This window comes from Synchiropus splendidus, chromosome 2 (assembly GCF_027744825.2).
Source record: "Synchiropus splendidus isolate RoL2022-P1 chromosome 2, RoL_Sspl_1.0, whole genome shotgun sequence".
In the NCBI taxonomy this organism is placed as follows: Eukaryota; Metazoa; Chordata; class Actinopteri; order Syngnathiformes; family Callionymidae; genus Synchiropus; species Synchiropus splendidus.
The window spans coordinates 36,471,467-36,484,559 of NC_071335.1; the positions used below are offsets into that span (position 1 = coordinate 36,471,467).

A 13,093-nucleotide genomic window follows, 5' to 3' on the forward strand; every position below is an offset into this window, starting at 1 on the left:
ACAGTCATTGCCTCTCTTGTGCTGGTAATTTGGTTTGGTGAAGTGTATTCACTGGAACCTGGATGAACTTGAAATAATCAGATCTGACCACCCAGTTTCTGTGACAGTTCATGTTGCATTCAGTACTACAATACAGTCCAGTTCATCATCTGTTCGGTTTTACAGTCCACTTGCAGGAGCTGTGGCTGTTTGTCATTCTTTTATTTTGGTGCTTTTGTTCCATTTCAATGGCAACTTGATTACATCAAGCCTCTTCACGTTTCATAATTGTTGCAAAAAGGTACGTCAAAGCCCTATTATAGCTCTGTTAAGGATTTCCATCATCAGACGCTCTTCAAAAGCAGTCAGTTGTTTCCCTCCTGCCACCCTGAGCAGTGGTCCACGTGTTGCATCTCACCCTGCCACTCCAGATGGTTCCCCAGACGCGGTAAACCCTGGACAACCACTGATCAGTAAAGAGTTCAAGCTCTATCCCGGGTTCAAGAGTTGGTGTGGTGAAGTAAACCCCTCGGATTGTTGACTTGATCTGTCTTGTCCGGGGTGCTTGATAACACTGTTGGCCCCTCAGGGAAGGCTTACTGAACAGTTGCAGCCTCGATGAAGAAACGCAAGTGCAGGCCACAATTTCACAATTCTCCTCTTCCAGGACTTTAAAGAGTGTAGTTAAAATTGTTGATACAGAGTTTGGATCTATTACGTTGTCTGAATAAAAATTCAGATGATTTTGTTTTATTTATTTGTCATGAATTATATATATTTACCTTGCTCGTGCGGTCAATATCCAGGAAAACCTCTTGGACACATCAGCCTGTACACACTCATGATGAAACTGTCCATCTTGCTGTGGTAGCATTTGATGGGAAATGTTAAAAGAAGTCCTTGTAGACTCAATGTTTTCCTTATTTAAGTGCTTATTGCCATTGTCATGGATTTATTGTTGAGTGCACTAAATGCAGCGTTCAATTTGGGGTTTTTTTTTATTGTAAAACAGGCTCTCAAGGTGACTGATGTGTGTAACCCTGTACTAGAGTGCCATGTCCTTTAACTAGCACCACTGGCTTCGTGTTGAACACTGATGAACAGCATTCTCCATTCATGCAGAGAACACACTGTCCTTCATTTATCGTCTTTCTGTTATGGCTCTGGCATGAAAATGCATTCTAGGCTGTTTTATGTTATGTGTTTTAAGGCTGTTTCCTTTGGAAAATGTGCACCATTTTTCCATGTGGACTGCAACTTTCTGAAGTAAAGTTTCACGCAGATGACTCATCGATTTAGCTTCCATGATTTTAACCACTTTCTGTGCTCATTTCAACTTCAAGGTTTTTGATGTTGCAGCCAAGTGCTTCAACTTACCATAAATACCTGGACTTTGTGATGACACTATCCAGAATCTTAAAGAAATGAAGTAAAGTGGATTCCTTGCAGGGACAATCATTTGTGTGGAAGTGAAATGAAAACGGAATCTTCCCACAGGTGCACAAGCTGCGATTGTCAAACCATTGAATTAGCTTTTTCTGGGATGTAGCACTTCCCAGGGCAAAAAGAGGCCAGAGAAGAGAGGTGAGATATCGCCCTGTGAAGTGGTTAATGGATCAAAGCACCGAGTTTAGTCAACCAAGTGGCAGGATCCACTTGAAATCCCCAGGCTCTTTAAATCTACAAAGGAAGTGAACTACAGACTTTTTCAGTAGACTGTCCATCAGGTGAGCAGCCAAAATATCAAAGGATTGTAGTTATGAAGCCAGACCTGGCAGAAGTCCACGCCACATGATAATTGTTGTCAAAGTGCGTTTCAATCCAAGGACTTTAACCAAAGAGCCACTCCTTCAACCCAGAGAGTACCAGCGCCAGGGCGGGAATCAATAAGCAATTAGCATCCGTCCTGACGCAGAACCGCGAGTGGGAAACGCTTATAAACCGATACATAGACAGAATTCTGAGTGGAGCAGCGACGGGTCAGAGCTAATGATGGAGACTCCAGAGGAAGTGATGTCCACACTTTCATTAGAATGAACAGCGTTGATGTTGCTCAAATATTATGACCTCTTACACATTTCACAATATTGGTTTGACTTCTGAAACCCGAAATCTCCATTTGTCATTCACTAAAAATGTGTCCTCAAGAGGCTACTTTGTAGCTAGTGCAATAACCTGTGGTAGAATGATTCAATATTTGACCTGAAAGCATCATTTCAAATCTGCACCCCTGGGTTTCTTCCTCTTGATCTATTATTTTATCATTATCTGCAGAAAAGTCCACATATAGAATGTGTACTTTGCACTGTGTGTGTGTGTGTTCATGTTTGTAAGATTTAAATGACTTCTTTCTGCTGCGCCTCACAAGCTTTTTCTCTCCACACAAAATGTAGATTGGTATTAATCAATGTCAAACAAGGTCATGTATCTCAGAAGAACATCCAGTCTCTAATGTACAAAAGTGCTCTCTATCTCCACTCACTCTCTCTCCACACACACACACACACACACACACACTATGGTTCACTTTCCGTTCAATATGCAAATTAAAACTGCAGTTCATTTGCTGATGAAAGAGGATTCACGCTCAATTATATCTTAATGGCTTGCGTTTAACAGAATACTTGAGGAGGCAGATGAAATGTATTACATTTTTTTTCCCATTCTATTTAATGAATCAACTTAAAGTAAACTTGTCTGACCCCCTAAATTAAGCAGCGGCCACAATCTTGCCCCGAGGTTTCATCAGCGCTCACAAAACCAATTAACATTTCTCAAAATGTCCGACTGTCATTTGTATTGGGTGCAGCCGGTTTAAAAAAAAAAAAAAAAAAAAAAAAAGAGCATTTTTTATGTGCTAAATCACAGGACGAAAAATGCTACAATGGTGAACCTGAAGGATTTAACTTTGGGTTAGAGTTTGGCGGTTGCTTATGTTCCTTAAATGAACATTGCAGATCTCAGCTTCTGCATGAAGGTTCAGTTCCATACCACGACTATGAATCCTTCACACCACCTGAAACACTTGAGCTGGTTAGGATTTGTTCAACAGTGATGCCGCTACAGTAACACGTTACAGAGTAACCACTTCACTAATAAGTAATCTACGGTGCTATGTAACTAATGTTACTTACAGTATCCAAGTCACTGAGCGTTACTTTCCTATTGACATTTATATTTGCTTTCATCTGCTGCATCTTGGGGCATGAGTTCATGTGCAGGACACGTCAGTCACATTTTCAGCCAACGTGTCAAGCTGCCAACAACGTAGCAAATAGCGCATACGTGTAAACACCAGAGGATTGAGGAGGGAGTTGTGTGTTTATAGCTACTGGTATCGGCAACAGATGACAGTGTTACGACCCTAACTCTCCCAACCCTACTACTAATACCTACATGGTCCACGAATGTGCAGAAACACTGATTAAATAAAGTAAAAAAGGTGTTGAAAGTGCAGACTCAAAACTAGATGCTCAGTTTTCACCCTCATACGCTGAGTAAAATGATACTTATACTTATGATAAATGAAACCATCCACACTTGTATGGATTATTTGAGTAATGTTTGGTGCAGGAAGAAATTTCACTGATGCTGCTCTGCCTTCTCTCAAAAGTTGAAAATACATTGTTTTTCCAGCGTTACTAAGCGCAGAGTCCAGCCAATTCTTTAGTGGAGCTACTGCCTTCAGGTGGTCAACAGGAGACGTGACACACTGAGGCATTGTATACCTGAATCTTGTAGTGGACAGGGACTTTGTCAAAAACACCTGGGGCATTTCCTGCCTTTTTAAATGTCTTGTTATGGATATTACTATTTTGCAAATGGATGTGGACACTTTGCATTTGCATTTCATTAAAAAGGTTCATAATTGTGGCTGTCACAGGAAGAGAAGTTTTTTTTTTTCAAACTCATTCATTTATGTTTTGGGGGTATTTTAGGTCCAGTGTGTGAATACAGTGACCAGGCCAACAGTTTATAAGCTTAAATGTAGAAACATAACCTCAAAATTGCCTCAGAAATTTAGTATATGCAATGAGGGCAATAAAGTAACGTGTAATCTTACTTACCTTTAAATTAAGGGATCAGTAAAGTGAGTTTTTAATGGAGTAAACAGTGGTTGGATTACTTTTTTATTGTGACTGTGGCAACACTGGTGTTCAGTGCAGAGATGTAACAGTGTGTTTTCTCCTCTGGACTCTCTGTCACTCTAGTTTATCAAAAGAAGGAGGATTTCCCTCTGTTGGAAAGATGAGAGATTCTTATGATTCGTGCAGGATTCGCGGACTGATTTTCATGCCGAGAGCCTCAAGATGCTGAGTCAGCGGCAAAGAATGCATGTTTGCATGTGGGGAATCCCATCTGAATAGTTGGGTGGATTTGGTGGCAGCTCACTATTGAAAGACTTAGTTCCCAAACTCGCAGCAACAATGACATCATTGCTTGGACACTGGCCCGCTCATCATCCTTAACTCTAAATTGTTTACGCTGAAAGTCCTTCAACTATTGATGATTGTGACACACTTTCAGGGTCGTAGCTCAGATCAAGGTTGCAGGTTGCAGACTGACCCTGAACTCCTTTTTCAAAACGAATTTACCAGAATTACTGTGATCCTGACTAGAGATGGATACGAGGCTGTCCATCAGAGCTGGTGCAGCTGTAGGCCACATGAGGGCTTTTACCTGTAACCTTGTGAGGTCAAAGCCAAAGTAACCTAAGACCTTCTGATTTCTGTTTTTTTTTTTATTTGATGTCAGGGATTTCTTTACTTTGCCTGGTCAATCGTACTCTCCGTGTTCCTGGTCACCTCCAGGTTGCACAAGAGAGGAAGCAGGCTGCTCTACTATGAGCCTCTGCCTGATGATGGAGCTCTGCCTTTGGGCTCTGCCCCTTCTTCACAAAGACAGTTCCGTCACTGCTTGTCCTTTGTCTTCCTGATCATTCCAGTCTCACCCATTATAATCATGAAGGTGACCAAGAGATGTTTCACCTCACGCAGGTGAGCTCCTAGTCTCCGCAGGATCATTAAGGGAACCCCATGACGCTACAGTGGGGTCATGTGCATGCGGTGTGAACTGAGGTGACATGGAAATAAGGCGCGCAAAGTACTTTGCAGCACTGATCCTGTTCAGCAGACCGATGCTGCAATGCGCTCTTCTGTCCGAAAACATCCACCCCTCGTCAGCGGGGACTGACACGAGGCAGCTTGTGCTGCGAGATCAGGAGCTGAATGGCAGTTGAATGTTTCATTAATAGTAGGAAGTGGAATCTGAATGTGTGATTTCATTGAGCCCTTGCGCACTTGCCCCGCGGAAAACGCTGCGCCAGCATAAAAACTGACTCTTCAAGCCGGGACCACTCTTCCTCGCCTCCTTTGTCCTCTGTCAGAATATGTGAATAAAGATACACTCCCAGCAGGAGCTGTCAGGACGAAGCCAGTTCATCTCCCTCTATGACAGGAGTAGGGGGTGAGGTCTGTCCCTGCTAACCGACATACACACTGACGGCGACCCAACACCGCCTCTGCTGTCTCTCCCGTTACAGCTCAGCGATCCGGTTGCGTGGCCGTGGAAGTGTTGCAGCCGCAGAGAGGAGGAGGCGAGAGAAAGACTGCAGCATCAGTCCCGAGTAGTGCAGGTGAGAGGAGGGGAAAACAGGAAGAAGAGGAGGAGGAGGAGGCGCATGTTGAGGAGAGAGAGAGAGAGAGAGAGAGAGAGAATGCGGGACTCTTGGAGAAAGACGCATCCAGACTCGGTCCATCACCGAGCACATGCGCTTCACAGGAATAACTGCTGCTGATGAATCCCGGCGTCTGTTTTTGTTTACGCCTCGGAGAAAGCTGTCGCTAGTCCACTCTTCCCTGCCGCGATCAGGAACTATAGTTGTGAGAACTTAGTGGCGGAATCTTGGCACGTTTCTCCACTGCGGGAAAACCGGCGCTAAGGTAAGAACCAGCGGCGGAGACTTTTTTTGGTGAAAAAAGAAAGAAAGAAAAACTGCTCTCTTGTGCTGTATATCGCTTTCCACGGATGTTATTCTAAAAAGAAAAATCAATCGAAGAGCGTTGTCCCTTTTTTTTACCCTCTTTTGTGTTGTGGTGCTGCATTGCAGTTTTGACTGAGAAACACGGGAGGAAAAAAAGCGCTGTCCCGAATGTGACTGGGATTTTTCTTGAAAACGAATAAGCGACTGACCGGACCGTTAAACAGATGCTGCTCCATGTGGACATTTTACTGAGCATCATGGACGTTCACTTCTCCTCGCGACGTCCTGTGAGCCGCGCTATAGTAGAAGTTGAATAAAACTTCAGTCGGAAGCTTTTTGTCTGCTCTCGGTGACTCTTATCAAAGGAGGATAGAAGTGCCCACGCCGGGAGACTCGGTGAAACAGGAAGGGAATTACCAGAGGAGGGGAGCCATGCGGAGTCTTAGTGCAGAGGCTCTCAGCCTCCTGGTCTTGATTCTGCAGCTGCTGACTCAGCTACCCGGTGCAGACTCAGCTCTGAGGTACCGAGTTGCAGAGGAGGGACCCCCTGACGTCAAGATCGGCAACGTGGCCGCCGACCTGGGTCTCACTGCAGGTACAGGCAATGGGGATGTGACCTTTGCCCTGGAGAGCGGCTCCGAGTTCTTCAAGATTGACAATGTGACCGGGGAGCTTACCACAAGCCAGAGGCGCATCGACAGAGAGAAGCTGCCCCAGTGCCAGATGATTTTTGATGAAAACGAGTGCTTCTTGGACTTCGAGGTGTCGGTGATCGGACCCCTGCAGAGTTGGGTAGACTTGTTCGAAGGTCGCGTGGTCATCACAGATATCAACGACAACACGCCGTCGTTTCCGTCGCCTGTCCTCCAGCTCTCAGTTGAGGAGAACCGTCCAATAGGGACGCTTTATCTGCTGCCCACTGCCACGGATCGGGATTTTGGTCGAAATGGCATTGACCGTTACGAGTTGATCCAGGAAGGTGGCGCAACCTCAACCTCAGCGAGGCGTGCGGCGGGAGGAAGCCCTATGGCTGGACTTGGAGACAGAAGGGGAAGAAGCGGAGATATGAGTGTTGGAGCCAGGAGCAGTGTCTTTGAGCTTCAAGTAGCAGACATACCAGACGGAGAGAAGCAACCTCAGCTCATTGTGAAAGGCACGTTAGACAGAGAGCAGAAGGACTCGTATGAGTTGATCCTTAAAGTTAGAGATGGCGGGAACCCCCCTCGCTCTTCTCAAGCGCTGCTGCGAGTCTCCATCACAGATGTGAATGACAACAGCCCTCAGTTTGAAAAATCCACGTATGAGGCAGAAATGGCCGAAAACGCCCCTCCTGGTACCCCGGTTCTCCAAGTCAGGGCTGCGGACCGCGACATTGGCGTCAACGGCCAAGTAGAGTACGTCCTTGGCGCTGCCACTGAATCCGTCAGGAGACTCCTGAGGCTGGACGAAGCCACGGGATGGTTGAGTGTTCTGCACAGGATCGACAGAGAAGAAGTGGCTCAGCTTCGGTTCACAGTGATGGCCCGAGACAGAGGTCAGCCTCCCCGCTCTGACCGGACCACGGTCATTCTGGCGGTCCGTGACGAAAACGACAATGTCCCAGTGGTAGAGATCAGGAAGATTGGTCGGATTCCTGTCCGAGATGGAGCAGCCTTGGTACCAGAGAACGTCCTGGTGGACACGCCAGTGGCCCTGGTGCAGGTGTCAGACCGAGACCAGGGAGAGAACGGAGCAGTGACCTGCACCGTCGTAGGAGATGTTCCATTCACACTGAAGCCAGCAGGAGAAACAGCCCTCCCACCTTTACCTGCTGATGAAGCCTTTGATAGGTAAGACCTCCTCTTTAATCCAAGACTTATGGTGTCCAAAACAATCCGTCATTATACTTAAAAGATTGTCTAGTTCAATAACTAATACAGAAACACACTCAGTCTTCAATCCCTGGTGCAAATGTGACTGTGGAGAACACTTTGACGGCCCACAGTTTCCTTTCATATGTGCCCACTGATGGGCAGGCAAGATGTCCTCCTGCGTTTCATGTGATGGCAGTTGACCCTGGATGCCAGAATAGCTGCATAATGTAATGCTCTAGCTCTCAACTGCTCTGGGTTTGACTCATTCTTTGATAAGCCATTACCCAAAATGAAAAAAAAAAATCAACCTGACAAGGTCACCAGCTAGATACAGTTTTATTGTTACTTCACCCAGACATTTTGAAGCTGGTGTCTCATTACTATATTTCTATACAAGTTGGGATTGTTGCAGTGACATAGAAGATTGTGATTTTAAGCTCATCTTATTACACTCATTTTCATGAGTTCAACTGGCATTTTTAAATTGTCTGCTCCAATGTGTTTTGTAGAGTAAATTAACACAAAGAATCTCTGGAATCTATGAATCATTATCTGTTTAATTATTATAATTCGTAATTTAGTCTGCTGTTAACCCCCTAGTTTTAACATAAATTATTGGAATTAAGTCTTTGTTTTTGTTATTCATTCCACAGAAACAAGAAGAAGTACTTTTTGCACACCTCTGCCCTGCTTGACTACGAGCTAACCAAAGAGTACAGCGTCACCATCGTGGCCGTGGACTCAGGAAGCCCCAGTCTATCCAGCAACAGCTCCCTGATGGTGCGAGTGGTTGACATCAATGACCATGCTCCAAACTTTGCTCAAAGTCTCATGGAGGTCCACTTTGCTGAGAACAACTCCCCGGGTGAAAGGGTCCTGACTGTAGTCGCCACAGATTCGGATAGTGGTAAAAATGCCGAGATAGCGTATTCTCTTGACCCTGCAGCCAACTCCCCGTTTTACATCGACCCAGATAATGGAGATATCCGTGCGTCTGGCGTTCTGGATAGGGAACAGCGGGAGAGGTACGAACTACGCGTCATCGCCAAAGACAAGGGCACGCCAGCTCTACAGAGCTCCGCGACGGTTGTGGTTCAAGTCACTGACCGCAACGACAACGCGCCAAAGTTTGTTCAGGAACTGTTTACGTTCTACGTCAAAGAGAACCTGCTCGCCAACAGCCCGGTTGGAATGGTCACCGTGACCGATGCCGATGAAGGAGAGAACGCTGAGCTCAGTCTGTTTGTAGAGCTGGATGGAGTCGATGGGAAGACAGCGGAGAGAGTGCCGGCAGAAAATGGAGAGAAAGAGCGGCAGGAAGTATTCTCAATAGAAAACAACACGGGGACCATCTTCTCCACCTTGTCCTTTGACCGCGAAAAGCGTTCCACTTACACCTTCCGCGTCCGAGCTGTTGATGGAGGAGAGCCACGCAAAACTGCCACCGCCACCGTCTCGCTGTTTGTCACAGATGAGAACGACAACGCTCCCTCGATTACGTCTCCAGCCAACGATTCCTACACCCTCCTTCCACCCGCCAGCAGCGCCCGCACCATCGTGAGGACTGTAACCGCCATAGACTCGGACACTGGCCCAAATGCTGACCTTCATTATGCCCTGGTCGGAGGAAACCCATTCAGGCTGTTTGAGATCGGCCACACTAATGGAGTGATCACACTAGCGGAACCCCTGGAGCGCCGCCACAGAGGTCTGCACCGTCTTGTCATCAGGGTGAACGACAGTGGGATCCCATCGCTGTGTGCCACGGCCCTCGTCCACGTCTTCATCAATGAGACCTTGATCAACGCCACCCTGGTGGATGCACAGGTAACTTTGATGCTTCTTACTGAGTCAGTTGATGCTGGAGGAACTATTAACACAAATATTACCTGAAATGATCCATGCTCCACATTTTATTAACTCCCTCAGGGAGATTTGAAGAAATGGAAAAAGTTGAAAGTGATTAAATATTGGTGGTGTGTGGCTTTAGGACGGTTTTGAATGTTCACCATTCACTTCCTTCCGCTGCTCCTGCTCCATTCAAAACTAGCTAAAATGGCAACTTTAAAGTACACAGAGTAGAGTGAAACCACACATTAAAAACAATGTTCCTGTGACTGGTGACTAAATATTATGGTATTTCAGAGCTGGTGGGAACAACCCTTCCAAGCTACTGGGTGAAACGCATGAAGAACAGTTGCCAGTGTAACATGGGAATCTCACTCTTGTTAACAGTGAAAGCGTCACTACAGAGGGTGATGACGACTTCATAAGATTCAAATCACCCATTACAATTGTCCCCAACAAATGCGCTAATCGATTCCCGGCGACAGCCTTGACTGATGGATGACCCTAAAACTGATGTTATCTTAATGTTGAGCTAGTCTACCTGACAGCACACCATGGAACCAAACAGTCAATTCTACATACACCAGTTCAGCAGCTACAGCTATTGAGACAAAGCGAAGTAACGCTAGTATGCAAATGAAAATACTAGAAGAACCGTAGGTATTTTTTAACTATGCATTGAAAACATAGTCTTTCTGCTGGGATAATGTGGTGTATATGACTTGGAAAAGCGAGTGAGATAAATATTGATGGAATCCTGGGTGAGTTTGTGTTGTGAGGCAGAGGACGCTGGGAAGGCCTGTCCCAGTTTTAGCCTTGTATTACACGGCAGGTTGAAGTAAGATCATTTCAACAGTTGTACCTCTGCTGGGCTTCTTCACAATAGACCTGAATATTGATGAGCTGTGCATGTAGAAGGCTGCTTGAAGGACTTGACTTTTCAGTCAACAACAGGGCAACTGCACAACACGTGAAATATTGGAAACAAACTTGTCTCCAATAATGTTCAAACTCCTTGTGGGCCTCTCGTGCTGAGGACTTCACAGGGAGATTAGAGAGGCCTCACAGATTCCCACTGGGGTGCAGAGGTAATTGACTTGACTCAAAGACATTACTTGGATACCACAAATAACTCCAACAGTGAGATTTGACTCGTTTCTTTCCTTTGACCTAATTCTGCAAATCAAGTGAGCATTTCTTAATACTTGAAGTTAGCAGATGTACTCTCACCGACAGTGTTTTAAGTAACACAATTATTTTGGAAGTGTGGGTTTTCACTGTCTCTCCGTTCCAGTGTTAGGGAACTTTCACGTTGAGAGGAAAGCTTCAGCTCCCATGCCTGTGCATGAACTGTGACGTTGATTGCGGAGGACTAAAATAGCTCCAGGCCATTTTAGAAGAAAAACAACTGCCCTGTCTTTTTTTTTTTTTTTTTTTTTTTAAAAAGGTCAGATAATTTTTTGTCATGTTTGCACCCCTGAATATTATTCATTTGTTTTAACTCACGTCCATATCTTTCATAAAATACCTATTTCAATCTGAACTCATCTTATACGCCCAGCAGAGTTCTACATGCATTACAATGCAAGCTAATAACCAACAATGCATGTTAACCGACTGTTCAAAACAGGCTCCCAAGTGGAGATTACAAATGTCAAGAATCGATCTGGAAAATTCTTAAAAAGTGATAGAGGATGGAGTGGAATTTGCGTGTCAATGTTACTGCTTCGAGAAGAAAACCGCTCTGTCTCCTGTGTTGCGAGTCAGTGGTTGTATTTTGAAGCTAGAAGCAGAGCTGCCTTGTGCTAATATTCATTAATAGTTTCCACTACATGGAAACAACTGGAGCGCACCGCCATGGCCTAAATGAAAAGCCTTCAAAATAGTGATCTCTTTGTTAAAGATTGAAAGTTATCATGTGATCCACATTCAAAAGTAAAAGAAAACTTCTGAACCACATTCGTGTTTGCATAATGCATCATACATACGAACATGATGATGGTGGTTTTTAGCGTGTTTTTAAGGGAAAAAATCATAACTAGTCGCACATCCAGTTGGATTTATGAGGAAACAGGTGACCAGGCAGGTGAGCTACAGGTTGGTAAGAGATTCACTCCTCATCAAAATAAAAACTTTATCGTATTCAATAAATGTCAAAACTCCTCCGATGCTTCCTTGTTTCTCTGTCAGATCGCCTCCTGATTGACTGCATTCCAGTCATTTTATTTTTGATTTATTTTGTTTAGTTGTTTATTTTAGGAGGGGTATAGGAGGCACTGCTCCGATTGTTTCATCTGACCCGCCCACCCGGATCATGACATTTTGATGCAGGCTTTGTCTGCTCATCGAAACTCCAATGCGTCAACATGCAACGTGGAAGGCTGCCTTCAGGGTCAGCTGAGGACGCCACAGACCACTTGCAAACAACAGTATATTATGCCGTGCGTGTGAGAATCGGTTGAGTAAAATAGATGACATTTTCTGTCGTCCCAGTGAAAGCACAAATGTGGATTATGACATACCTCCGGTATCTTGTTTTTATTTTTTTACTATGCTGAACAAACTCCTGCTACGACTGAATTGAGCATCTGTGTTTCTAGTTCAGGAATCCCCTTTGATGTTTATGTTTTCGAGCAACTCAGCTTCTGCCTCGATTATCCGCAAGCGTTGAACTCATTCGCAAAACTATCAATTCAAGATTGGATCCTAAAATTCCATGTGTCCATCCTATCCAAGGTCAGGGCGTGGGGACTGCAGGCAGGGAAATTTAGTCTCCCCTGAAACCTCCTGCTGCTCATTTTGGGAATTCCAAGGCGTTCCCAGGCCAACTAAGAGACACTGACTCGGGTTCCCAGTTAGACATGGCTGAAGCAGCTCACGAGGGAGGCCATCTGATAAGATGCCCAAGCTACCCCAAGGAGCGGCGGTTCTACTTTGAGCCTTCATTGTAAGGAAAAGTCAAGCAACCCTGAGACGAAGACTTTAGCCACTTGTTCTTTCTCGCCACAGTTGGTGACCATGGGTCAAATGGTATATGGGGAGATTTCCTCCCCCAGCATTTAAAATGTACTTGGCATTTTAAGAAGTGGTCAAGGTCCAGTTTCAGATGGAAACAACCGCTCCTACCCCACAAGTTTCCTCATCGCTGGAGTTTTGTTAGTTGAACTCGGAACCTCTTGGGCCCTGAATTCTACCAGTCGTATGTGAATTTTGAAAGACACATGGCTCACGCTGTTGATCTTATAATGGATTAGCAAGTCAGTCAGGAGAGTGAGTGCCGTGGAACTGTGCAGTAGCCATGTGGTCGTAACTGCTGTCAGTGTTGTGAACGCCAGAGTATAGTCTGTCCCGGCAGGTGTAGAAAGACAATATTAATGGCAATATGCACCATGGCTGAGTCATTGATCAGACGTCACTGAGGAGAGAACAC

At 45.2% G+C, this 13,093-nt stretch overlaps 1 protein-coding gene across 2 annotated transcripts in view; it reads left to right on the forward strand.

The window, feature by feature from the left end:
* Window positions 1-5,400: 5,400 nt before the first annotated feature.
* Window positions 5,401-13,093, forward strand: part of LOC128753487 (protocadherin-7-like) — a 55,122-nt gene continuing 47,429 nt past the window's right edge. Inside the window, exons 1-3 of one of the 2 annotated variants that reach the window (XM_053855235.1) lie at window positions 5,401-5,921; window positions 6,089-7,791; window positions 8,469-9,642. In XM_053855235.1, coding sequence (XP_053711210.1) covers window positions 6,395-7,791; window positions 8,469-9,642 — 2,571 coding nt within the window. In that variant the 5' untranslated portion in view covers window positions 5,401-5,921; window positions 6,089-6,394. Of the gene's footprint in view, window positions 7,792-8,468; window positions 9,643-13,093 lie in introns of both variants that reach the window. The other variant, XM_053855234.1, reaches the window with a different exon arrangement.